Source organism: Ambystoma mexicanum, chromosome 2p (assembly GCF_040938575.1).
Source record: "Ambystoma mexicanum isolate Mex_15411 chromosome 2p, UKY_AmexF1_1, whole genome shotgun sequence".
NCBI lineage: Eukaryota > Metazoa > Chordata > Amphibia > Caudata > Ambystomatidae > Ambystoma > Ambystoma mexicanum.
The window spans coordinates 173,779,087-173,804,999 of NC_090923.1; the positions used below are offsets into that span (position 1 = coordinate 173,779,087).

General features: G+C 46.8%; 1 protein-coding gene across 4 annotated transcripts in view; it reads right to left on the reverse strand.

Annotated features, from left to right (window-relative positions):
- Nucleotides 1-25,913, reverse strand: part of IFT122 (intraflagellar transport 122) — a 1,464,758-nt gene that overhangs the window by 1,153,587 nt on the left and 285,258 nt on the right. For all 4 annotated transcript variants that reach the window (XM_069643447.1, XM_069643448.1, XM_069643450.1 and 1 more), the window contains exon 5: nt 15,101-15,177. In XM_069643447.1, coding sequence (XP_069499548.1) covers nt 15,101-15,177 — 77 coding nt within the window. The remainder of the gene's footprint in view (nt 1-15,100; nt 15,178-25,913) is intronic.

Consider the following 25,913-nt stretch of genomic DNA (forward strand, 5'->3'; position numbering starts at 1 on the left):
ATTCGTTGATGTAAGTTAGTTCACGTAGAAAAACGTCCATGGTGGGGGCAGCTGTGCTCTTCAATACCTTTAATATACATTTTTTAGCTATTACGCACGACACATTAAACAATCTTCTACGTTTTTCGGAGCATTTGCCTATATCCCCAAATAAGTATTTTTGTGGGGTCAGGTGCGGGGGAATCTGTGTGACTTCGTGTAACATTTCTGCAACTTTCTCCCAGAACCGCATCACATCCGGACACTCCCAGTACATATGGTAGGACCCCGCCGCCAGAGACCCACACTTGGGACATTTGCCTGGATCATCTGGTGTGAATGCAGCTATCCTGGCAGGAGTGTAATGCAGTCTATTTAGGATTTTAAATTGTATTAATCGAAGCCCGGCATTAAGGGAGACTCGTTTTGTTAATGCACAGCATCTCGCCCATCTTTCTTCTGTTATTTGCGTTGTCATATCCATCTCCCATTTCTCCCTCGCCTGGCTTACCACTGCGGAGTGAGTCTGTATTGCCTTGTAAAGTTCGGAAACTCCCAGCCCATCCCGCGATGTGGCCAACTGCACACACGGGTGGGAAGGGGGTTCATCTGGGAATGACGGCCAGCGTCTATGATACGCTGATCTCATTCGATAGTACTGCAGTGTCCTGAGCTGCCCACCTCCTATGCCCCTAGTGAATAACTCCAGGGTCACGAATTTCCCCTCTAGGTACATATCGCCTATTTTCATCTCCTTGCCAGGGTCCCAGGCTTCCTGTATATCAGTATCGAACGTGGGGGGGAGGCCAGGGTAATTCCACAGGGGCACCTCAGGATTATACAGATTCTCTATTTTCAGCCTTTTGTATATCACTCCCCAGGCTCTTACCGTGAAACTCACAGGGTCAAACTCGCAGGAGTCTTTATGTCTGGTGTTGAAGATCACTGACCCAATGTTGGTGGGCTCGGTAGTGTATTCTTCTATTTGCGTGTGAGGGGAGTTGTCCCAGTCACCGCACCAGTACTTTGCAAATTGTGCTTGTGATACGGTATAATAGAGCTCAAAGTCTGGTGCGGCTAGTCCCCCTTTCTCATATGGCTCTGTCATCTTTTCCCAGCTGATTCTGGCTGACTTCCCGTCCCACAGAAAGGACACCACCATCGAGCGGAGTCTAGAGAAGAATTCTCTCCCCGGCCATATGGGGATATTTACAAATAGATATAACAATTTCGGAAGTACAATCATTTTAAGAATGGCAATTCTACCATGTAATGAAATTGGGAGACGCCTCCATGTCTGCAGTTTGACTTGTAGTGTGTGTAGCACCTGTTCGTGATTGTCGATGTATAATGTTTGTTTATTACAGGAGACTAGTACGCCAAGGTATCTGATGTGATGCGCAGACCATTTAAGGCCGCAGATATGAACCGGGCATCTTGTGCAAGGGGTGAGTGGGAACACTTCTGATTTGGAGTTTTTGACCTTGTATCCAGAATATTCTGCAAATTCGTTAATATCTGTCATGATGGGTATGATGTTTTTGTCAGGTTCGCGAACATAGAGTAGCGTATCATCCGCATATAATGATATTATTTGGGTGGCTCCCTTCAGTGTTATGCCTCTACTATCGTGCCTCACTCTTATCGCCGACGCCATGGGCTCAATTGTTAAAGCAAAAAGTATAGGGGAGAAGGGGCACCCCTGTCTGGTACCCCTGCCTAGTTCAAACAACTGAGACATGGTTCTATTTGTGTGTACTTTCGCACATGGAGCTGTATAAAGTAGTTTGACATATCGGATGAAATGTGGGCCAACCCCAAATGCCTCCAACACGGAGAACAGATATTCCCAGGAGACCGAGTCAAACGCTTTCTCGGCGTCCAGGGATATCGCCACTGCCTGTTTGCTTTGGTTGATCTGTGACATTATGCCAAATAGTCTACGCAAATTGAGGGCGGTGGACCGTTGGGGAATGAACCCGCTTTGATCAGCATGTACTAGTGTTGGCGTGACGGGTAGCATACGGTTTGCCAGTACTTTCGCAAAGATTTTGGCATCTACGTTTATTAGAGACAGGGGTCTATAGGATGACATGTCTTGTGGCGGGCGGCGGGGCTTGGGCAACACAGTTATTATGGCCTCACGCATTGTTTGTGGCAGGGTTTGTTTACTCAAAGCCTCCCCCATACCTCCAGCAGGACTGGGACCAGTTCTTCCCAGAATTCCTTGTAGAATTCCACTCCCAGGCCATCCGAGCCCGACCCTTGCCAGACGTAAGCCCCTTGATCGCCTCAGTGAGCTCCTCTGCCGTGACAGGTTGCTCCAATATGTGTCTGCTTTCTTCTGTGAGTTTAGGGAGATCCAAGGCTGCCAGATAGGCTTTGATCTCATCAGGGGATTTCCTGTCTCGGTTCATGTACAGTGTTTTATAGAACTGTACAAATTCATCATTTATTCCCTGTTCACTTGTTATCATCGCGCCTTGCGCCGTGAGTATCGACGCAATCGGGGCCACATTGTTTTCCTGCTTGACCAGATTGGCCAGCATTTTCCCAGCCTTGTTCCCCTCCCCGTATCTCCGGGCTCTGGAAGGGGCTGCTATGTAGTGACCCTCCCTTGTTGCCAGTCTATCAAATTCCCTAAGGGATTTATGTATTTCGGCGAGGGTATCTCCACCATGCGTCCGGCTATAAGTCTCCTCCAATACGGTTAGTTCCCTTTCCACCCTCTCCAAGTCTCGGCGTACCTCTCTCAGTAGGCCCGTTGTTTTAGATATTAGGACCCCTCTTGCCCACACCTTGAATGCTTCCCAGACTGATGAGATATGGTCCACAGACCCAATGTTGTTTGTGAAGAAGTCGGCAATGTCTGTGTGGAGGCCCTCCACTACGTTTGGGTCTTTTAATATACCAGTAGGCATTCTCCACCTCCTAGCCGGCTTGGGGGCACCCCTGATAATGATTTCCATGGTCACCGGGGAGTGATCAGATAGGGTACGGGGGAGAATCTCGCAACTCTGCAAGGCGTGTGAAGTGCTTGAGGGAATAAATCAATAGTCGATACGCGACTCGCTGTCATGTACAGAGGAATAGAATGTGTACCGTTTGCTTGTTGGATGCAGCACTCTCCAGGCGTCCAGCAGGGACAGCTGCTGCACTATCTGTTTCAAAGCTAGCGACGTCCTAGACGGTGGCCTAGGCGTCTTGGCTGACCTGTCCAGGGCCTGGTCCAGCACAACGTTAAAGTCGCCTCCCCATATTATGTTTGTTGCTTCATGTTTAGCAAGAATTTCAAATATATGCAAGTAAAAGTCTGGATCCTCGAGATTAGGGCCATAGGTATTTACCAGGGTCATTTGTTCGCCAGCGATTTCCCCCCAGACCAGCACATATCTGCCCATCGAGTCCAACAGGTGGCCTTTTTCGATGAACCCTAGCGATTTGTGGATCAGGATGCTTACCCCCCTGGATTGTGAGGAGTAGTTCGTGGAAAACCGCTGTTTACCCCATTTCACCAGTATTTGATCATTAACCGTGCCCTGTGCATGCGTTTCCTGTAGCATTAAAATTTGGGGCCCGTGCCCGCTGACATAATTGCCCACTTTTCTGGCTTTCATTGGATTGTTTAGGCCTCGGACATTCCACGTCATTAGTTTAACCATTAGCCCGTCCCCCATTATCTATGCGTGTAGATTGTGTTAAGTTTCGACAACCATAGATGCACATGCATTCAGGACTGAGGCGGTGCCAGCACTTGTGAGACCGTTTTCCAAACAAACTACAACCTTCAACTGTGCACAATTCCCTCCCAGACTGAAACTCGTCTGGGCGGTGATACCAACAAGAGAACTTACCCATTAGCCCTACCCCTCCCACCACCCACATCATCTGCCCCAACTTGACGATGTACCCAAATAACTGATTGGAACTTTCCTGAGGGTGCATCGTCGCAAAGCAATGCTCAGCCGTTTGGCCGCCCATGCGGGAGACTCTACGGCCCGATTATCTCGGATTTCAGTTCAGTTTAGCTGTGCCGACAGTGTAGTGAAACAGGAACATAGTGCAACTTGTGGGGGGGTGTCTTATCCATCCACCGGATCACCTCTGCCCTCACCCTGGCGGGGTCCAGCATTTGGGTCTCTTGCGCGGTCTCTTGGGGGCAGCGGAATGAAGGCCTCGACATATGCCAGTGCCTCTGCGGGGTGTTCAAAGAAGTGGGCTCTGCCACCATGTTGAATTCTCATTTTTGCAGGGAATATCAAGGCATATGGTGTATTACGAAGTCGCAGTTGCTTTTTAACCATCTCGTAGGATCTGCGTTGTGCCTGTACATTTGCAGAAAAATCCGGATAAATATGTATTCTGTTGTCTTCATGGTGTAGTGTCCCCTTTTCTCTTGCTAATCGCAGGATCACATCTCTGTCCCTGTAGTTGAGGAGACGCGCAATGATGGTTCGGGGTGGAGCGCCCGGCTTGGGGATTGGCGCCAGGGTGCGATGGGCCCTTTCAACGAGGAAGTGATTGGATAGGGAGTCTTCCCCTAGTACAGATTTCAATAGCTCTTCCACCCTTCTCTCCATGGAGCCCTTGCCAAACGACTGACACTCCAACAATACGGATATTGTTTCTGCGGGATCTGGATTCGAGATCCTTGCATTTGTTCTGCGTCTTGCGGAGTTCTGACTGGAGTGAGGCTATGTCACGACCATGTTGTGCGAGCACGTCTTCATTTACACCTATCCTGTTTTCTGCCTCTGAGATGCGTGCACTTTCCTTCTCCACTCGCGCTTTCAAGGAGCCAATCGTCGCCACAATGTCGTCTAATTTCACATTGACTGCCAGGAACCCATTCTGTACAATTGTGGCCAAGCGATCCAGTGGATCTGTGTTTTGGGCATCGGATGTTTGTGCTGCCCCTCCTGGTGTCTACTGTTGTTGGGAGCTTGTGTAGGAGTCCATTTGGTTGGTTTTTCTCATCCCCGCAGCTTTTTTGTCAGTGCGGCCCATTGGGTGGCGTTGCAACTCCCAGGGTAGATTGTGCTCTCCCACGTCCGTATGCTGCCGGCCGCCTATGACCTTCAGCAGCGGTTATGTTACGAGTTATTGGTGCACCACGATGCAGGCAGGCTGGGGGGTGGGCACCGGGGTGTACAATCTCGTCCCTGGGGCGCTGCCGTGGGCCTCCGCGGTCCTCGCATGCAGCAAAGCCTTGTATGTTGGGTAAAAGGTTTCGGTGTCTGGCGTACAGCCGTCGCCTTGTCTTTACCCCTCTGTCAAGGGGATCCAGGAGTACTTCTGGCCTGCAGCTTCTCCGGCTGTCTACTGCCTTCCTCAACCGGGACGTAATGTAGTGCCCCCCACCGCCCACACCGTGCGGGGGTGGATGAGTGATGAGATTAAGCGGTCCTCCGGACCTCACTGTTCAGGGTCTATCACATCGTGTATGGGAGCACGGGGTCTGTTTGGCGTCCAGGCGGATTTTGCTGCCGTCCGACAGCGCAGGAAGTATTTGCACCCGGGGGGGTCCGTGAATAGGATGTTTATTCCCGGCGCCTCGTAGCGCTCCTCAGTCTACGGTGGAACCTCGTCCCAAAACTGAATCGTTCGCCCCCGCTCCCATGGCACGGATGTTCCTTGCGGAGGGTGCTGGCCCCTTGTATATCCGCCTCCCTGGTCTGTCCACTTACTTGACCAGCTACGTCCCAGTTGGGCCTAGCCGCGGGCGGGACCAGATTCACGGGGCTGGCGTTGTCGTCACGGCGTTTCCTCGCTTGATCTCTCCTGCGGCCCGAAGTCCGGGACGAGGGGGTCTGCTCTCACCCCGCTGATCGGTCCAGTGTGAGAATGAGTGGTGCGTCACCGTCCTCAGGCAGCGTCCGTGTTCGGGCAAGTTGCCCCTCCCCCACCAGGCCGCGCAGCCGTCGCGAGCCCCGGGCTCGAGTGCGGATCGTTTGGAGCCCACCAGCGGCCAGGCCCCGGCTCTACAGGCGCTGCCGGTACAGACGATGACAGCTCCGCCGTCCCATGGTCCACTCGCCCAGCCTTTGCAGGATGTCTTCCAAGGGTATTCCGCGGCAATATTCTGCAGTTGTACGTCGGCCAACGCTAACCTGGAAGGATTAATTAGTGAAAAGGATTTCAGTCGAGCCGGAGCTCTTCGCCTAGGCGGCCATCTTAGCCGTGCGCAACAGCGCCCCCCCTGGTCTCTTTTTCAATCGCATCCTGTCTACTAATCACTTGGTTGTTTCCCGAACCTAAATCTGTGCAGAATAAATGACTTGATATAAATAATAATACAGAGGTTTCCTCCTACCACCTTTTGTTTACTTCCACCTCTCTCTTCCAAATATTGGCCCTCATTACGAGTTGGGTGGTACTTACCGTTACTGCCATGGTGTCAGGGCGTAATTACCACCTTATTACAACTTGACATGGGAGCACATGGCAGCTATGTGCAGCACCCACATGTGCTGAGAAAGTTCAAATGTCAAAGTTGACCCACAGCCGAACCCATATCGAAAGGCCAGCTCGGCAGCACAAGAGCAAAGAGCACATGCCAATGGGGTGTACACCCCCACCATTCTGTGGCTATATGCATTGGCCTGCAATCAACCATACCCTTCAGTCCACATTTGTAGGATGTCCCTCCACCATGTAGCATGTGTGACTAGCAAGCCCACGTACAAGTATGCATGACTGACAGCATGTCATTTTTCACCCAAGAGGCTCACAGGCGACTCAGGAGGAGGTGGATAGCCCCTCTACGTCCCAAGGCCGGGCCTCCAGGGCTACATCATTAGCCACCACCCCTGCGTCGCCCAGCGATGCCAATGGAAGGCAATAGGAAAGAAATATGACACCAGGACCCAACAGCACTCCACCTGCCAGTGCCAGCAAAGCACCTGTTGGCAGTGACGGTAACATAACCACAGGGACTTCATCCATGGCACCTGCAACCTCCCCCCAAAAGCCAGTCATAGTGGACGTGACAGGGGAGCCAGCTGCTGGCAGGAGGTACCCTCCCACCCAACTGGCCCATCAACCCCCCCTCTTACCTGACCGGGACAGCCAGCATCATGACCAGAATATTCAGGTGTCAGAGAGACAGACGTCTGGTCATACAGGTCAACGTGCTTCAGCCCCAGCCCTCCTCATAGCCCTTCAACCCATTCCCCATGCCACACAGGATGAAGCCATGGTGAGGAGGCTGGACGCAATGGAACTGCGCCAGGTGTGCCTGGAAAAACCTGTTGACACGCAGGTATTACACCTGCAGGCCATCTGGGACTGTGTCCAGGGCACCACAAGGAGAGTAGTGAGGGCCATGGCCTACGACAGGCGGCTGCAACATCTGCCGTGCTGACTTATGTCAGGGCATTCGGGCGTTTGCAGATGTTATGCAGGCCAGCATATTGTTGACCATGCAACACATGTGGGGACAACGGTCTGAGCAATCCAGCTCCATCACCCTCATAGAGGGATCATTGCCCATCAACCAAAGGTGCCGCTTGGCGTGCATACTAGCTCCGTAGGTGCTGTGGGAGACCCGTAAGGGAAAGAGGCCATGCAAGTGACTGGACATTTGTAAATGGGCACAAGGGTGTGTTGGAGATGCTGTTATGGGAAGGAAGGTGGGTCAGAATGTGTTGGGGATGGTGTTGTGGGGAGCGGGGAAGTAGGGAGGGTGTGTTGGGGATGGTGTTGTGAGGACAGTGTGTTGGGGATGGTTTTGTGGGGAGGGTGTTTGCACATGTCAGCATTAAATATCAGTTCACTTGAAGCAATGCACGAACATTCCTTTTTGTGTACATGTGTTTAATTCTTGATGTGACAATTATTTACGTTGGTGATAGCATGTGGATATTAATATGCTAAAAGAAAATTGTCCACAAGTTCCTGACAAACCATACGTCCATCTCTGCCCAGCTCACAGCCAGCAGTTGTTGCTTTCAGAGTCTGTGCTTGTCATGGCAGAATGCCATGGTAGCAGTTTTGGGTCTGTGCGTTGCTCTCATGCATGTGCCCTGATGGTTGGTTAGTTGTACCTTCACAGGTTTTTGTTGTCTGCGTTTATTCCATGATGGTGTCATATACCTGTGTACATGGCATTACTACTGCCAGTGTAACATTATATAGGTGCAGAGTTGTAACTTGTGGTTCAAGGAATAGGGATGTAAAACACTGCATTGAGGTATCTGTAGTCCTGTGTGTGTGTGCTGGTAGTCTGTTGGGGCAATTTGCATTTGGAAATTCATACAGCATTGTCCATCATGTCCACGTCCGGAGGGTTGTGAGCTGTCATTAGTGCGGTGAGAGGGCAGGTTCTGCAAGTACAGGGTCTTAACAGGGCATGTATTTTTCTGTTCTGGCTATGCCCGCCCACTTCACATTGTTTTTCTCTAGTGTGATGGCACTTGTACTCACCCACTATCCACGTCTGTTGGCCTCTGTGCCTCTTTATGTATCCAGGCAATGTGCTGTTTCGCAGGACCATGGCATTGTGGGTGGAATCAGGGAAGTGGGCACAGCAGTGTGTTATAAAGAGGTCAGGATAGCAGGGGACTTGGACGCTGAGGGAGTGATACCGCTTCCTGATGCGGTATACCTCTTCACGTGCCTGGGGGCCACCAATACCACATGAGTACAATCCAGAGCAGAAATGACGTTGGGCATGGGGGCTACTGCATAAAAGTGTGCCTTCATGGCATGCTCCTGTGCCGGGGTGGTGGGCAGAGGATGTACTGGGACATATGCCGCAGGAGGGCATCAGCACCTGCACAAGCATGTTAGAAAATGTGGGCTGTGACATGCCATGCATCATGGCCACGGAGTGCTGGGAGGTGCCAGTTGCCAGGAATTGCAGGACAAGCACTAGCTTCAGCAGCAGGGTTGTTATGTTTATCTTGCTCCCTAGATCACACTGGATTAAGGTGAGCAGCTCTGCTATGGGCTCCCTGTTTAGCCAGTACAAGATGACCAGCCGGTTGTCAGTCAAGGTCCAGGGTGAGGGCTTGTCCCAGGGTATGGGTGCTCACCTTATGTGGCGTCTCATCCTCTTCTTCGTCTTCCTCTTCCTCCTCCTGCTCCTCCTCGCTGCATTTTGAGCGCTGTGCTGATCTTTCTGCGTATGCAAAGAAAGAGAAGAGATCCCAAATTTGGGATCCTCCCGTCTCCTGAACACTTTCTACATACGCCACAACGGTGGTTAAACATATTGATATTCAAAAGTCAAACAAGTAAAGTAAAATTCACAATTTAATACCACAATGGGTTCTGAAACACAATATTTCTTTGAGAACAATGATTTAATGTTACAAGCATAATAAATGCGAGGAGAAACATAATGTACAAGCAATAGTGTCCAAAATAAGTCGGCTGACGCATTTCGAGGATTCCCTCTTCTTCAGAAAGGGCCTAATTGGACTCAAATCATCATATACTGTGAAAATGTGTTTCAGGTTCACCCACGAATAGGAAGGCGATGTCCCGTCCAGGCTCCAACCTCTAGTTCTTTCTGCATGGCGTGCATCTTCTAAATGGATTGTAGACGTTAACACTCGAGTCATAGTATAACATGTCTCTGGCGCATTTAGAAGATACACGCCCTACATAAAGAACTAGAGGTTGGAGCCTGGACGGGACATCGCAGAGTCAACAGTAGAAAGTAGAAAGCAAGACTGGCCTAATCTCATTGGGGAAGCCAGGAATACACAAACAAAGGCGGAGAAGTTCAAACTCGGAATGCTGCAGCAGAAACAGGCGCGTGTCTCCAGGTGCGAGACGAGAAGCACAGGACAGTGCTGGAACATCCTGGGATTTGGTAGGCAACCGACTCATTCCAGAAACAACATTGAGACCACCAGCCTGCTATAAAGCCATGCAAGAATGAGGAGAGGTCCCCGCTCCCCTGTGAAGAACTGGAGCAGTGTCCCCAAGGTACCGCAGGTAATGGGAATGGGGTCCGGGAAGAGGCCCAATGCAAGTAGAGTACATCAGGAGTCATAACCCTCACCGCAGTGCTCATTCTATTACCCCTGCCCAAGCAGAGTCCACCGGGAGTCCTCTCCCTCATCGCAGTGGTCAGCCCAATACCACTGCCCAAGCAGACTGCGTCGGCAGCCAACTCCCTCGTTGCAGTGGTCCACCAAATACCACTGTTTAAACTGAGGGCATCAGGAACCATCTGCCTCGGCACAGTAGCCCCACAAACAACATTGGAAAACCCGAGTGCCTCAACAAACAAATTCCTCATCATGACAAAGAAAAAATAGAGAAACCTACAAGAAAAACCTAGAGAATCCAAGAAAGATGTCCCTCATAAAAAATGTTAAAAGGAAGCCAAATAACGCTGTGAGCTTCTAAGCTTCCTAAGAAAGAGTTAAAGAGACTAATTCAAGTTATCTGTAAGGGTGTTTAAAGAATACTGTGAGGAACTTTGACAGAAGGGCCGGGAGAAAAGAATCATTTCCCTGGTCCCCTGTGGTTGGACATTGAATGAGTTGCTTCTGTTGTAAGACTGGGTTCCATGTGTTAATATCGCCACAAAAATATTGCGATACAACAATATTTTTGCGGTGATATGGACCCATGGACATTGCAGGGGACACCCCTGCAACCCTGCTCCCACAAATGACCCCCCCCCCAAAAAATATTGCCTACGGCGAGACAAACAGCCATATGTACGGCGATATTTTTGGTGGGGATATTTTGTAGGGATGCCGTAAGACTGTAGTGTTGAACCAGGAGAAGGGAGTCATTCTCCAGGTAAAGAAACACAAACTTTACTTTAATTGAAAATCTACGTTTCTAGTGTTAGGGTTAGATTAGATTAGATGGTTTCTGATGGAGGATGGGAAGAATATTTATTTTGACGGACATTCTAACAAGTCACAAATGTTTTCCTAGGTTGAAGCAGGGCAAGCCCCTTAGAAGTAGGGATAGATAGGTTTCTTCATTTAATAGGTTTATAGCCCAAAAAATGACCCATCCTTGTCAGTCTCATTCTACATCATCACGCAGCCTATAGTTCATTTCCGCCCTTCATTTGGCCTGGTTTCCAAGGGTGGCAGACATTTACCAGACACTGAATTTGGAATTCCCTTTGTCCATTCTGAAAAATTGTTACTTAACATTAGAGCATGTCTTCACAAGCATATGTCGACTTAAACAGTAATTGTTCTCTTATGCATTGAGATGAATAGCGTTCGCATACCTCTTTAGGTAATGATGAGCTGCATAATTGTGCCCCAGCAATCAATCATGCAAGCAAGAAATATCTAGCTCTCCAAATCAAAGACCATAAGGCAGCAAAGCACTTGGAATATAGGATGCAAATCTTTTGGATGGCTGAAATCGTATGCAGAGAGATAAACTGAATGATCTTTCCTACAAAATGATGCTGACGGCTGAACTTTTCAAATAATTATTATTTTTATGTGTCTTGACAGTTCAGCGAGTGTGTATAGCCAGCTGTCTGGATGCTAATCACAGTTTCACTGAATATAATTACTGCCACACTTTCCACCTGCCTTATGGCTCTTCTTCGTACTTGTCTTTAGCTAACTCAGGTGCCTTTCTTCTCCAGGTCATCTTGTTCCTATTCCTGTATACTAATCTTATAATAGGTCCATGTGTATTTAATTAACACGTCCCTTAGAGCCGACCATTGTGGCTGTGGTCTCTCCTCTGATTGCCTTTTCTCCTTTTCGCACATGCCTTTTGTATGTAAGTGATAACAAGTTGCCAAACACCCCAAATAAATGACGAATATTTTTGATGTGCAGTACAGAAGGGGATTTGTCCTAACAAGGTTTGGGTATCTTTCTTTAGCACCCGGGTCTGGTGAATTAGATGAAACATTGTGCCCTACCTCCAAACCGTATAGATACTGCAAAGAGACCCAGAAGCACACTCAGTTTATTTATTTATTCATGTGTAAAGCACCTAAGCCCTAAGGCATCAAGGCGCTGTGTCAAGATCAGTTACACAGTGTGGTATCATAGAATAATAACATTAAAGTGTATTTACATTTTTCTCACTAAGCCATGCAGGGAGCATGCCTTGTAAGTCCAGAGATTTAGGTGAACAGGGCATTTTGACGGCTTTTCGGAGGGCCCAATATGATTCCTCAGCTCGTAGGGCAGGTGGGAGGGCATTCCAATGCTTAGCTGCTATCGTTGGGAAGCTCGAGTCTCCTCCTCTGACTCGATAACATTTCGGCATTGAAAGACTGTGTGCGTGAACAGAGCTAGCTGGTGTATTGGTTTTGGCTATCAAGATTTTTTGTGCCAGGTACACAGGAGCTGTGTTAGAAAGGCATTTGTGAGTGATGGGGAGTGTTTTAAATATAATACATTCGCGAATAGGGAGCCAGTGGGCCTCCCTTCTAGCTGCATAGATGTGCTCTCCTTTGGAGATGTTGAGTGCAGAACGTAGGGCATTGGTTTGGATTACCTGCATTTTGTTAATGTTCTGTTTGGAGGTACCTGCACAGAGGACGTTGCAATAGTCCAGCCTTGCCCCTATGACCGCTTGAGCAATGGTGAGGCAGCTGGTGGGTGTTAGGAATTGTCTGGCAGCATTAATCAGTTTGGTCGTGTAGGCAGATGACGAGGCAACAGAGTAGGGGTCGGAATTCCGTCAATAGTGAAGGATGTGAATTGCGATCCCATTGTGGCATAAATGCTTTGTAGCCATCCAGGCCTGGATTATCGAGTAGATTTTGTTGATGGTAAGGGAGTCAATGTAATAGATGCCAGGCAGGGGGAGGAGATCATCGGCATAGTTAGTGTAGGAGATGCTGATGGAGTCCAGGAGGTCAAAGAGCGGTTGGGTGAAAATGTTATACAAGGTGGGGGAGGACACAGGATCCTTGTGTGCCACCACAGGGGATGAGAACAGGGGGGCACTGGCTATTTCTGAGAAGACTCTTATGGATCTTCCTTCAAGAAATGAGGCCACCCACGTAGTGGTTTCTTGGGAAATGTTGGTAGCTGCCGTGAGGTGGTGACATAGTATACTGTGGTCCACCAAAACAAAGGCAGCCGATAGATCGAGGAGAAGTGCAGGCTTTCCCTGGTCTCTGAGAATATAAGTGGTTTTTCAGGTCTAGTAGTGCTGATTATGTGTCATGTCCTGCTCTGAGCCCGATTGCTGTGATCCTAGGATAAGGTTTGTTTCAAGGAAGTGTTATATTTGGTTGTAGGCTGCCCTATCGAATATCCTTAGTAGGAATGGGACTGTGGTAATTGGGCAGTAGTTGTTGGGTGCTGCTGGTACTAGTGTCATTTTTGTTTGTAGCGGGAGGACCCAAGATTCTTTAACGTTGGCAGGGACCAAACTTGAGGAGAAGGAGGTGTTGATGAACTTAGTGATGAAGGGTACTTGGGCTTCTGAACAGTCTTTGATGATCGCGGCTGGACAGACCACCCCCTTGCATCTTGAGGGCTTTAGACTTTTGAGAATGAGGGAGGTTTCTGATTTGGTTCTATGTTCATTTACCCACAGTTTTTGTTTTCCAGCTTCTTTTGCCGAAAATGTTTTGCTGAAAGAATGAACGTTGTACCACTGCTTATGTGATTTCTCTAAAGTGAAAAGTCGGGCGTAAGGATTAGGGTAGAGTGGCAGGGGTGGGGAGTAATGCTATTTTTGATATTCACTTGTTTGAGAGCTATTTTCTGCTGCAGGGAAGTCATTTTAGACTGCATGCTATCCTGTATGTTCGAACAGCACAGCTCCTCTTTGATTATAGTGGTAGGTGGGGGCAAAGGCGTTTCCAGCTCTCTGCGAATTTTGAAGATTTCCTGTTGGACTTAGCATGCATGATTCTTGAATTGTAGGTCGCCGATTTAGCTGCGATGATGGCCCACTTGTATTCTCTCCCAATTTTGTTAAATAGGGCTGTGGGTGAGTCAGCCGGTGCCTTTTTCCAGGTGGCTTCCAGTAGGCGTTTTTTGGTACGTAAGGCTTGAGTTGATATGTCCTGCGGCTTTGGCCTTCCAGGGAGCGAGAGGGGCTACAGTGTTGACAGCTCTTGTCAAGGTGTTCGTGTGGAGGTCAGTCAGGACCCTTGGGACCTCCGAGAGGAGGTGTTCGGGTTGAAGTGATGTGAGGTTGGGAGAAATTGAGTCTTTGGTCATCTTCCAGGCACTACGAGACCAGGATGGTGGCAGGGCCGGTAGTACAGGCTGTGCAGTTTAGTAGGGGCACAATTAAATGTCAGGATGTGGTGATCCGACCAAGGACATGGTGAGTTGGAGATGGTGATCTGGCTATTGAGTTCTGCCACCCAATACAGTGTCTGGCCTTTGATATGGGTGGGTGCCATTATGCAGTGTCTAAAGCCGATGACTAAAAGTGCATTAGCCACAGAAGAGGTCTGGAGGTCTGAGGGGTTGTTCAGGCCTAGACTGAAATCCCCTCGTAGGACGGTTCTAATAAACCCTCTATAAGCTGCAATTGAACCTCCACCCTCTAAAGCCTTTATTGGAACAGCTAAACTTAAAAATGATTAAAGAGACGCATATCTGTCCTTGTTTGTCTCAAGAATCCGGAGGACATTCAAATTTCTTGCAAAGGTAGTTAAAACATGTCACAAAAGGCAACATAGGTCAAATGTCTTTTTAGATAGCTCTCTATGTTCGTTTCAACCATCTGAATGAAAAGCAAAAGTTAGGTAGATGGGGTTGTAAGAAAAGTAGGCGGATTGACAGTTTGGAGAGACACAAGGAAAACAAAATGTAGGGTCAAGAAAGAAGGGAGCAACTGTGAAGGATGGCCAGGGCTTGATCAACTGCAGCCTAACATCCACTATGTGGAAGTCATTCAGTGCTATTGCATCCTTAACCTCCTACTTCACCTAATGTATTTGCACTTTAATGACTTTTAAATCCTTTCTATGGTCCACCCTGCAGCAACAGATGCTAGAGAAAATCTTCAAGCCCCTGCCCCTCAACTATCTAACCAAATGTATTTTCGGTTCTTTAACTGACTCAGATAATACTCACTCTTGCATACTAACAGAAAAGGTTTTCTTTTTATAGTGAATTTATTTTATGAATTTAGTATGAAATAAACATTGTTTTAACACGTGAAACACATGGTAAACTGTTAGGAGGCCTACCAAAATCACTGGAGGAGCAGGAGGCCAGCTGGTGCGTAACAGGATTGTAGGCCACACACTGTATGGAGTCGTTATGACTAGAAAGTAAAAAACATGTATTTGTTAAGATATTTAAAAAACACTAGTCACGTCCATGCAAATGTGAGGGTGTATAGTTTTATCAACATATAACCAGCTTAAAATTTGCATGACTTCTTTTAATATAATCTGTAATAATTTTTCACTTATAATACACAAATAACACCAGTCAATAAGAGTTCTGAAACAAAACGGTCTGGGAATGTAATCAATAGGAACTGCCAGGAGAAAAATCAAGCTATGCACTGTGGTTGGGAATTTACAAAAGGATTGCTTCATACATGTAGCTGCAAAGGAATGAGTATATGCATATGTTGCACTGCATAGTATCAAAACATGGGCAGAATATGAGTAATGTTTACACATCAACTCTGTTGAAGTGGAGAAGCTAGTGTTCCGTTGAAAGTTGAATTGCAAACAATATTGTCAAGAACAGGGTTCAAAAAGTAGGGACCAATCCAATAACCTTACTGGACTCATTCGGTAAGGTATATGTCTCAGCTCTTTTGGACTAGTTCCAGAATGGTCTGATGAAAATAATCGGATTCCTAATGAAAAGATTGGCTTCAGGTCATTCATTTAATAGAGTAGCTCTACAGTAACTTGTTTAAGCCTACAGTTTAGCTCTACAGTAACTTGTTGATAAATATACATTAGACTTAGGACCCAGTTTGCACGCGGCATTCATAGTTCTTTTGAATACTTTTGACATTACTGATTGTACGCTACTGTGGGATAAATTCCATAGCTGGCGTATTCTGCAGAGGCCCTCAATTTTATTAGGGAATTGAACACTGATACAGGAGTAAATATCTAGTTAGAGCATTCAGGAGCACTAACAGCAAAATTGCTTTTCCTTATATGTATCTAACTTGCATGTGGGTTTATTGAAATAAGATATTTCCTTCAAATCTTCAAAATGTCTTCATACAAACTCTTTGTGCAGGAGACGCAGTAATTGCTAATAAAACCCCAATGTTGTTATAAAGTTTAATTAACCATACTCCTCCAATACAGCAATAAAAAAACATCTGAATTTAACTGGTGCTTGGAGTCGAGAGTATTGGAAAAAGTAAATGGATTCATTTTGTGGCTTAAGATTTAATAGGCGTTTGAATTGGAGCGACCAATTAAAATCTTTAGTTAGCCAAGCACACAGTTCCGGGATGTCCATAATGCTTTTTTAAATAAATACAAAAAGAACATGGTTTAAGATATAGTAGAGCGCTTAAAAATATAAATGTTAGCAAAATTGTTGTTACTTTTATATGGAGTGGAATGGTTAAACCAAAAAGACCAACAAAAAATTGACAACAATTGAGAACAAAAGGAGGCAATCCTTTCTTAGGATATAGAATACTTCACCTATGGCTGCTATACTTTCAAACTTGATTTGGTTGAATATGAGGTCAATGCAGCTATGATATGATCCTTGCATACCATTCAGGTGGCCATTCTGGATATAATTCTGAATTTAAAAAAGAATGGAAGTCAAAGATCCCTCGCAGATCAAATCTACTTGTATGTAATTTATCTAGATAGTGGCCTGATGTCTTGACCTGAACCGTGGTATGTTAAAAAAAAGAACATTGTACATGTGGTAAACAATCCTTAAGGTACCCGTTAGCATAGAAAAGCTTGCAACAGGATTCATGACACTAGAAAACTCAAAAACCTATATGGCGTTGTTCTCGCTTTGGGTAAACCTCACTTTGGGCAGATATAGATGAATGAGGTTTTCTTTAAAAAATTCAAAACTTCAGACTTTTATTTGAACTTTACTTGTCTCAACTACCTATACAGTTTGCTATGGGTGCCCGGGATGATACAGCATATACGGATGCATTTCTCCATTATTCCGGTTTAGAGTCCAGCGTTTAAATCATTTCTTTTTTTGTACAAAGTTAAGGTCCCATACGAACATACTGTTAAAACCATTTTTTTTACAGCATGGCTCCTGTGGTGTGCATTGGGTGCATTACAAATACTCTAAGGATTAAGAGATATGTTATAGTTTGCATGAGTATTTCAGCCATTTTAGTTGTTTGATGGTTTGGATACAATCTTAGAAATGAAAATATCATTCAGAGTAAGAATGGTAGCAAAGTGTTTTGCCTGATAATAAACGTAAATGGTGTTGTAAGAATTAAAACATTGAATATTGTATCCGATGCCACTGCCTTATCTGTGGGTGAGCGAGGAGTCTGCATGCCTCCATAAGCCAGCTGATGACATTCTGGGGCTGGTATGAGGAGGATTCAGTGATCACTCTCACTTAGCCCCCCCCTTCCATGCCAAGAAATAGTCACAAGGGTAATTCTTTTTTTAAAAAGTGGTGTATATGGTTTACAAAGAAACCGTTAGACTTCAAATATCAAAATGCTACACACAAAAATACCTGCAGTTTTACAATGTTACGACAGAGATTATGTTTACAAATAGTTGAGATTACCGTATGTTACCTAGATCACCTAAATACAAAATTTCATGAAAGTATTTAAATTCATTCAACCATGTTAATATGAATTCATGAAATCATATTTTAAAAATACAAAAGAAAAATCACAAAGAATATACATTAACTGTGTTGATATAAATTCATTAAACGATATTACATTAAAAACACAGGGAAATCACAGAGAACACACATTACCAAAGTATATAGATTATCTACCCATTAAAATGTATATCAGTCCAAACCTTAAAACCAATTGTTTGCAAGATTATAACTAGCCCCAGTAACATTTTGTACCCATAGTTCCAGTAGATTGCAGCTCTGTATCCTGATCATTACAAAGATTCAAAGATTTAATAAAAGATGCTATTGCCAAACCCTCTGAAATATTGTGGATAGAGATACATAGGGACCAAATATAATGGTTGTCACCCCTCATTCCCCACTTTACAAACTTATCTAGGTAGATCATTCATTTTGCTCATAAAGCCAGACATAGCAATAGAAAATGCTTCACAGTTTCTATTTCCCCTGCCTTCTCACAAAATCGGGAAAACGGGTTTACCAGACCTATCATTTTCCTTTTAGATAGGCCCTTCCGAGTTGGCAAAATGTTCCCACGTAATTTAAGGAGGAGTGTACGATAATATTGATTGGGAAATTGAGTGAGAAGGAGTGAGATAGTCCCTCGTCTTTTATGTTCCAACTGTAAGTGAATCAAAGAGGGGATTGTCCGTTATTACAATCCAGTCCCTTTCGTATAGCAACTGCTTTACTTTATTGGGATTCGTTACCAAAGTCCCTCTATCCGAGTCAAGACCAGATAAGGATTGGTCACATAAATCCCGAATGGTAGCCATGTACTTACTGGAATCATTCCCTACTTCACCCAAGGGACTAGTTTATCCAAGTACGTATACAAAGTATTCCACAATGGGGCAATCAGACTACGAAACAAAAGGGACAGCAGTCGCCATTCAACCCGAGCCTGCAACAAGGCTATGCCTAATTCATACCGGATTGCCACCATTGGGATATTATTAGGTAACTTTAACATCCTCCTCCACAACCTTCCCTGAAATGTTTCCGCAAAATTCTGAAGTTCACAATAATGCAGCTCCATCCCATACACAAGCGTAACTAGAGAACATCGAATGGGTATAGTGTCCCTTTAAGAAAAAGCCTTCCAAGGTAACGCCAAGGACCAGACTGCTGAATATTTCCGCCATTTAACATATTGCAGTGTGCATGATGTGATTGTCAATCGCCTCTATATCAGAGAACTATTCCTCCACCCCAGGGGAGTCTCCTAGTTTCACCCCCCCTCAGTAGGGGCTCTGGTAGGAATAGAAGTAGAGAAAAGCATAGCAAAGACTATGCATCAGCAAAGAGAGTAGGCAACAACCCCCTGCAGTGGGCAGCTATTCTAAGTCATCCGCAAGGGAGTGGCTGGCTGATGTCACATATATTTTATTGATGGTCCACTGCTTAAACCTTCCAGTAACCCTTTGTTTATTAAAGGATGCACTATATGAGATACATTACTCACCATAATCGTATTTCTGATGCTTGTATCTGCTTAGATTCACATGCTGTGAATAGGCCGACATCTAGTGGAAGATGCGGAGTATTACAGTTTGTTTTTCGAAACTCAAAAATGGGCGTCGACACAGGGCGTGCCAGTAATACTATCCCTAGTGTGACGTCCACTGTACCCATGATCCCTCACACGTCTAGGACCCTCAGATTGTGTTTTTTCTTTGTGACATGAGGTAGCATGAGGAGTAGCGTGAGTACAGATAATCCGAGCAGAATGATAGAAGATAAGACTACAAGCATCCATGCACCTTCTCTCAGAGGGGAGGAGGGTGGGTCGCATGTGAATCTAAGCAGATCCAAGCATCAGAAATACGATTACGGTGAGTAATGTATCTCTTCTGAGGCTTGTGGAATCTGCTTAGATCACATGCTGTGCATAGATTAGCGAGCAGTGTTAGAATAAGGAGGTGGGATATGAGGAGGCTCATGAGCAAATAAATGTCTTAGAACCGCTTGTCCCACTTGAGTATCTGTCTTGGAATGGGTGTCAATGCAGTAGTGCTGAGTAAAAGTGTGAATAGAGCTCCAAGTAGCTGCTTTGCAAATGGTGTCTAGGGGTACATTTGCAATGAAAACCAGAGAGGCCCCGATGCCTCTTGTAGAGTGGGCTCTTGGCGTGAAAGGCAGAGTTTTCTCAGAAAGGAAGTAACACAGCTGGATACAGTTAACAATCCACTTAGAGATGGCACCTTTACAGACGCGATCCCCCTCTCTGCCTGTAGCTACGGAGACAAACAGCTGGTCTGTTTTCCTTAGCGGTCTGGTCTTGTTTACATAGTAGAGGACCGCCCTACGCACATCTAGGGTGTGTAGTTTCACCTCAGCCGAGCTTTGTGGGTTTTGGAAGAAAGCCGGAAGCTCGATGGACTGGTTCACGTGTAATTTGGAAATAAACTTAGGTGAGAACCTAGGGTGTGTACACAAAACCAGTTTATCCTTGTGGACTGTAAAGAAAGGATCCTGCACTGACAGAGCCTGAGTTTCACTAACCCTTCTTATGGATGTAATAGCTACTAAGAAGGCTGTCTTATAAGTCAGGTGTTTGAGACTGCTTATATGCATGGGTTCGAATGGGGGGCCCATGAGTTTAGCTAGCACCACATTAAGGTCCCACCCTGGTGGTGGGTTTGAAATAGGAGGGTGAAGTCTCTTTACTCCTTCCATGAAGGCTTTAACCACTGGAACTTTCCACCACGACACCTTGTTATGGGAGGTGGTGTATGCTGACAGAGCTGCCAGATGCACCTTCAGTGAGTTAAAAAACAGTCCTGCATCCAGCAGGTGGAGCATGTATGTAACAATAGTTGAAGGAGTGCAATCAACTGGGTTCATTTGTCTATTCTGGCACCAGATAACGAATCTCTTCCACTTGTCAAAGTAGCAGTGCCTCGTGTTAGGCTTCCTAGATTCTTTAAGGATGTCCATACATCTTTGAGGTAAATTGAGATGTCCAAACTCTATGACCTCAGGAGCCATGCTGCTAGGTTCCTTGAGTTGGGTAGAGGATGTACTGTTTGACCTTAATGCTGGGACAGTAGGTTGTACCAGCCCGGGAGTTTGATGGGTTCGCACATCGCTAGTCTGCGTAAGTGTGGGAACCAAGGTTGTCTCGCCGACATGGGAGCAACTAGGACGAGCGTCATCGATTCCCTGTTCATCTTGTTCACCACCTTCCTGATGAGAGGAGTTGGTGGAAAAGCGTATGCAAACATTCCTGACCAGTTCATCCACAGGGCGATCCCCTGGGAGCCTGGTTGTGGGAATCTGGACGCGAATCTTGGGCATTGTCCGTTTTCGCTTGTGGCGAATAGGTCTATGGTGGGGGAACCCCACTGAGAGAAGAGATCTTCTACGATTTCTCTGTGTAGACACCATTCGTGCTCTTCTGGGAGGGCATCTCTGCTTAGTACATCTGCTAGAGAATTGAGATCCCCTGGAACATGTTGTGATGACAGGAAGATGTTCTGTTTGAGTGCCCATATCCAAATTCTCTGGGCAAGTTTGGACAGATTTGGGGAACGAGTCCCTCCCTGCTTGTTTATGTAAAACATGGCTGTAGTACTGTCCGTCCGGATCTGCACTGACAGATTCAGCAGGTAGGGCTCGAACGCTTGAAGCGCTCTGAATACTGCCAGAAGCTCTAGCAGGTTGATGTGATTCTTGGCCACTGAGTGAGACCAGAGACCCTGAGCTGTGTGGTGGAGGAGGTGAGCTCCCCACCCTGTCAGGCATGCATTTGTTGTGACTACCGCCTGTATCTCGGGATCGTAAAAGGGTTTCCCCTTGGACAGATTTTCTCTTGTCCACCAGTGAAGGCTTTGTACCAGTGTTGGCGAAATGACCACTAGATCGTCCCACTGACCACTTGCCTGAGACCACTATTTCGCCAACCATTCCTGCATGGGACGCATGCGCAGGCACGCGTGGGGTACCAGGTAAATACATGATGCCATCATGCCTAGCAAACGCATTGCTTTGCGTACCGTTATCTGACGACCGACCTGATAGAGGAATTTGCAGTAGTATATTCCGAATTCTCTCCTCTGATCGAAAGGTCAACCCCTCTTGTGCGTCTAAGATAGCTCCTAGGAACTGTTTGGAGGTGCTTGGCACCAGACTTGACTTTTTCTCGTTTATTGAGAAACCCAATTGGAAGAGGAGGTCGATTGTTCTTTGAATGTTTGTTCTGCAAATCACTGGGGTTTCCCCCGTGATGAGCCAGTCGTCTAGGTAAGGGTACACCGGGACTGCCTCCCTGCGTAGGTGTGCTGCCGCCACCGCCAGTACCTTGGTGAATACCCTTGGAGCTGAAGCTATCCCGAAGGGCAGTGCTTTGAACTGGTAGTGCCGTCTGTCCACCTCGAACCGCAAGTACTTTCGGTGCGCTGGGAACATGGAAATATGAAAATAGGCATCTTTCATGTCCAATGTTGCCATGTAGACCCCCTTTTTTAGGAGGGGGATTACCTCTTGGAGAGTTGTCATGCAAAACTTTTGGGGCTTGACATATTTGTTTGCAGGCCATAAGTCTAATACTGGGCGCATTGTTAAATCTTTCTTTGGTACAAGGAAGTAGGTTGAATAAATACCCTTGTTTACCTGGTGTCCCGTGATGAGTTTGATCGCGTCCTTTGCTAGCAGATTGACGATCTCCTCGAGGAGGATTCTTCGGTGGTCCAAAGAATGTGTTCTTTGTCGTGGAGGGTGGTTTCGGGGACGCTCTAACAGTTCTATGCAGTATCCTGCGGACACTGTGGACAGCACCCATCTGTCTGATGTGATTCCCTTCCCAAGCCTGGGTGAAGTTGAAAATGCGTCCTCCTACTGGGGATGCGTGAGAAGGGACCCTGAGCGGAGCGTCACTGTTTTGGTGGAGGTGTGCCGCCGCCTCTACTGGGGCTGCCTCTACCTTTACCCCATCCTCTCTTATTCCCCTTGCTATAACCTTGGGTAGACTGTTGGTTATTGTTCCACTGCGTACCCTGGCCCAGGGAATAGCTTGACCCTCTTTGGGAATTTTGTCCGCGTGTGTTCCGAAAATTGCCCCTTTGATTTGGGGGCTTAGTGGTTAGTTGACCTAGGGACGTGAGTACTTCATACTCGTCCTTGGCATTTTTCAGCGCGTCCTCGACCACCTTACCGAACAATAGATCTGGCTCCACCTGTTTGTCTAACAATGATGCTTGGGTTTCGGCCTTGAATCCAGACTGCCGTAACCAAGCATGTCTCTTGATAACAGTACCCTCTGCTATCAATCTACCGGCGTTATCTGCGGCATCAAAGGTTGCCTTTAAAATGCAACCGGATACGACTCTACCTTCCACTGAGACGCGTGCCAGTTGGCTCTTTAGGAGTTCTGGGGCGGAATCTATGAGTGCCGCGACTTCCTCCCATTGGTGGCAATTATAACTCGCCAGCAGGGTGGTGGAGTTGGCAATTCCTGCTTGGTAGGTGGAAGTGGAGGCAACCTTTCAGCCGAACCCATAAATTTTCTTGCTCTCCTTGTCGGGGGGAGCTTCTGATGATGACAAGGGTGTTTCTGCCCTCTTGTGGGTGTTTGTAACGACTAGGGAGTCCGGTTTCAGATGCCCTCTTATATACAGTGGGTCTGATTGGGCTGCCCTGAAAAGCTTCTCAATCCTGGGGTTTACTGCCCTGGTGAGGTTGGGGTTTACCAGTGAAGGGTCTATTCTTCTTTGGATTGACCTAAGGATAGGGATGGCCTGTGCAACAGGTCTCCTTTCTCCCACCAACTCTTCGGCAAAATCTCTTTCCTCTTGAGCACCCTGGGTGTCAATGTGGAAGTGGTTTGCTGCTCGAGATAGGACTTCATTTAGGAGGGGCTGGTTGTCGACAGGGGAGTCGGTAACCGGTGGTTCCTTATCTACCAGGGAATCTACCCTGTATCTTTCTGGGTCGTCCTCTTCCTCCTCTTGTTCCTCATCGTCCCCATAGTAGCCTGTCCCAGTCTGTTCTTCCAACATGCCCAAATCTGTATCCTCACAAAGGGAAGGATCTTCTTCTTGAGAATAAGGGTGAATGTGGACGGGATCTGAAGACCGTGTTGTTTCGAACCGGGATTTTTTACTTGGGGGGATTGGATCTTTGGAGCCGGAGGGTGCTGACCCGTCGGGGTTATAAGTGAGAAAATGTTCAGGGTTTTTGGAATAGAAATCTGCCAATGATGACATTCTTGACATGACTATCTATGTCCTCACTAGACCACTCTCTTGAACTGGGAATGACTCTGCCTGGGGGGAGTTTCCCTGTCTCATCTATAATCAAGATGTGAGACCTGTCTGTCTGTTTGAGTGGAGTGGAATGTTTCTGCGCTGTGGAAGTAGACTGAGACTGCTTCCTCTTTTGTTTTCCCCCCTCCCCATAGCTGGAAGAGTGTTTACCCTGCTTCTTTGGGCCTTTGGAGCTTTTCGACGCCCGGCGTCGAGCTTCGGTAGTGGTGGTACTATCCTTCGACCGTGTAGGTTGGGATTCGGGAATAGGCGTTACTTGGGCTGTAGACACCGACTCCTGGAGTGCGGTCTGGGGATAGAGGTCAGCTTCATCTTCCGACGATCGAACCTCGGTTACCTTGGGGAGCGAGGCACTCTTGGCAATAGTGGATGATTGCCTGGAGTCATGCGGCGATCTAGATGGAGAACGCCCAGAGGACGCCGATTCGGATCGTTCCCTATGTGCCTCTTTCCGAGAGCTCGACGTGCACGTCGAGTCTCGTGGGACTTTGTGTGTTTGGAAGTGCTGTGGGTTGCGCTTACGTCGCCGGGGGTCTTCCCCATAGCCGCCCTGCCGGACAACCTTCCGAGGTCAGGGACCTGCACCTGGCTGTCTTTCGACGCTGTGTTGGCCTCGCCGTCCGAAAGTACGGCGTTGCTGCCGTCACTGAAGGCACCCTCCGCGGCCATGGCCTCTTGACACCTAGCGTGGTGGGCCCAACGCTTGGTGGAACGGTCTTTTAGTGTTTTAGGTTTGAACCTACTACACGCTCTGCAATTTGCCTCGGGGTGATCCCTTGGCAAGCAGAGATTGCACGTGGCGTGTCTGTCAAACCAAGGATACTTGCGGTTGCACTTTGGGCAAAATTGGAAAGGGGTACCCTCCATACGCACCTTGAGGCAGCGGGCTGGTAAGTGTAGGAATATATAAGAAAGTATATAAGATTGTAGAGTATGTCCACCCCCCACTCTCCCTACTTGTAGGGCCAAGGCCAGAGGCCTTCCGAGGCCCACTCCGTCGTGAAGCTCTCGACGGTTGCTTTCTTCTCCGGTAGGGTGGAGAAAAAGGGGAAATATAACAATATTTTTCAAAGTAAGGCTAATGCCAGGGAACTCCGCTGAATGTTTTTTTCGGCCATACTGGTCGGAAGCAATCTGAGGGTCCTAGACGCGTGAGGGATCATGGGTACAGTGGACATCAAACAAGGGATAGTATTACTGGCACGCCCTGTGTCAACGCCCATTTTCGAGTTTCGAAAAACAAACTGTAATACTCCGCAACTTCCACTAGATGTCGGCCTATGCACAGCATGTAATCCAAGCAGATTCCACAAGCCTCAGAAATATATATATATATATATATATATATATATCAGTAAACAGTACTTCAAATAGATCTCCCACACATCATGTTCAAGCTCAATTGCTTCCGACAGGATTCCCAATAAAGAACACTCAATGAATGCTCTTCTACTTATGCATAGTGTAATTCCTTTAATTATGGGAAATAAGTAATAAAAAAACATTGCTACTATTATTGTCACTACACATAACAGACTTACTATGCAAAATGGTATTAAAGAATATGCAGCCATCATTGTCACTGCCTCTATGTCTACACAAGACCAATCAACCCTCTAAGAAGTATAATAGCCACTTCAAAAGTAACTGTCTAGCTCAACACATCTTGCTAGGCAACTGTATGCAATGGACCACTTTCTCAATACCTCTCTTCTTGCCCAATATGATATTAAAGTAGGGTAAAGCAGATTATCATACTCACTACTATCCTTGGAAGGTAGGGAGAAGAGGAAATTAGAGCTGAAGGCTAGATGCCTGGAGGCCTGTAGTCTGAATATCCCAAAAATATCAAATACAATTGGAAAATTCACCTATCAAAATCACCATGGTCTCTGTTAGCAAAAGCAGTCAAAATAGGAAAAAATGCTTC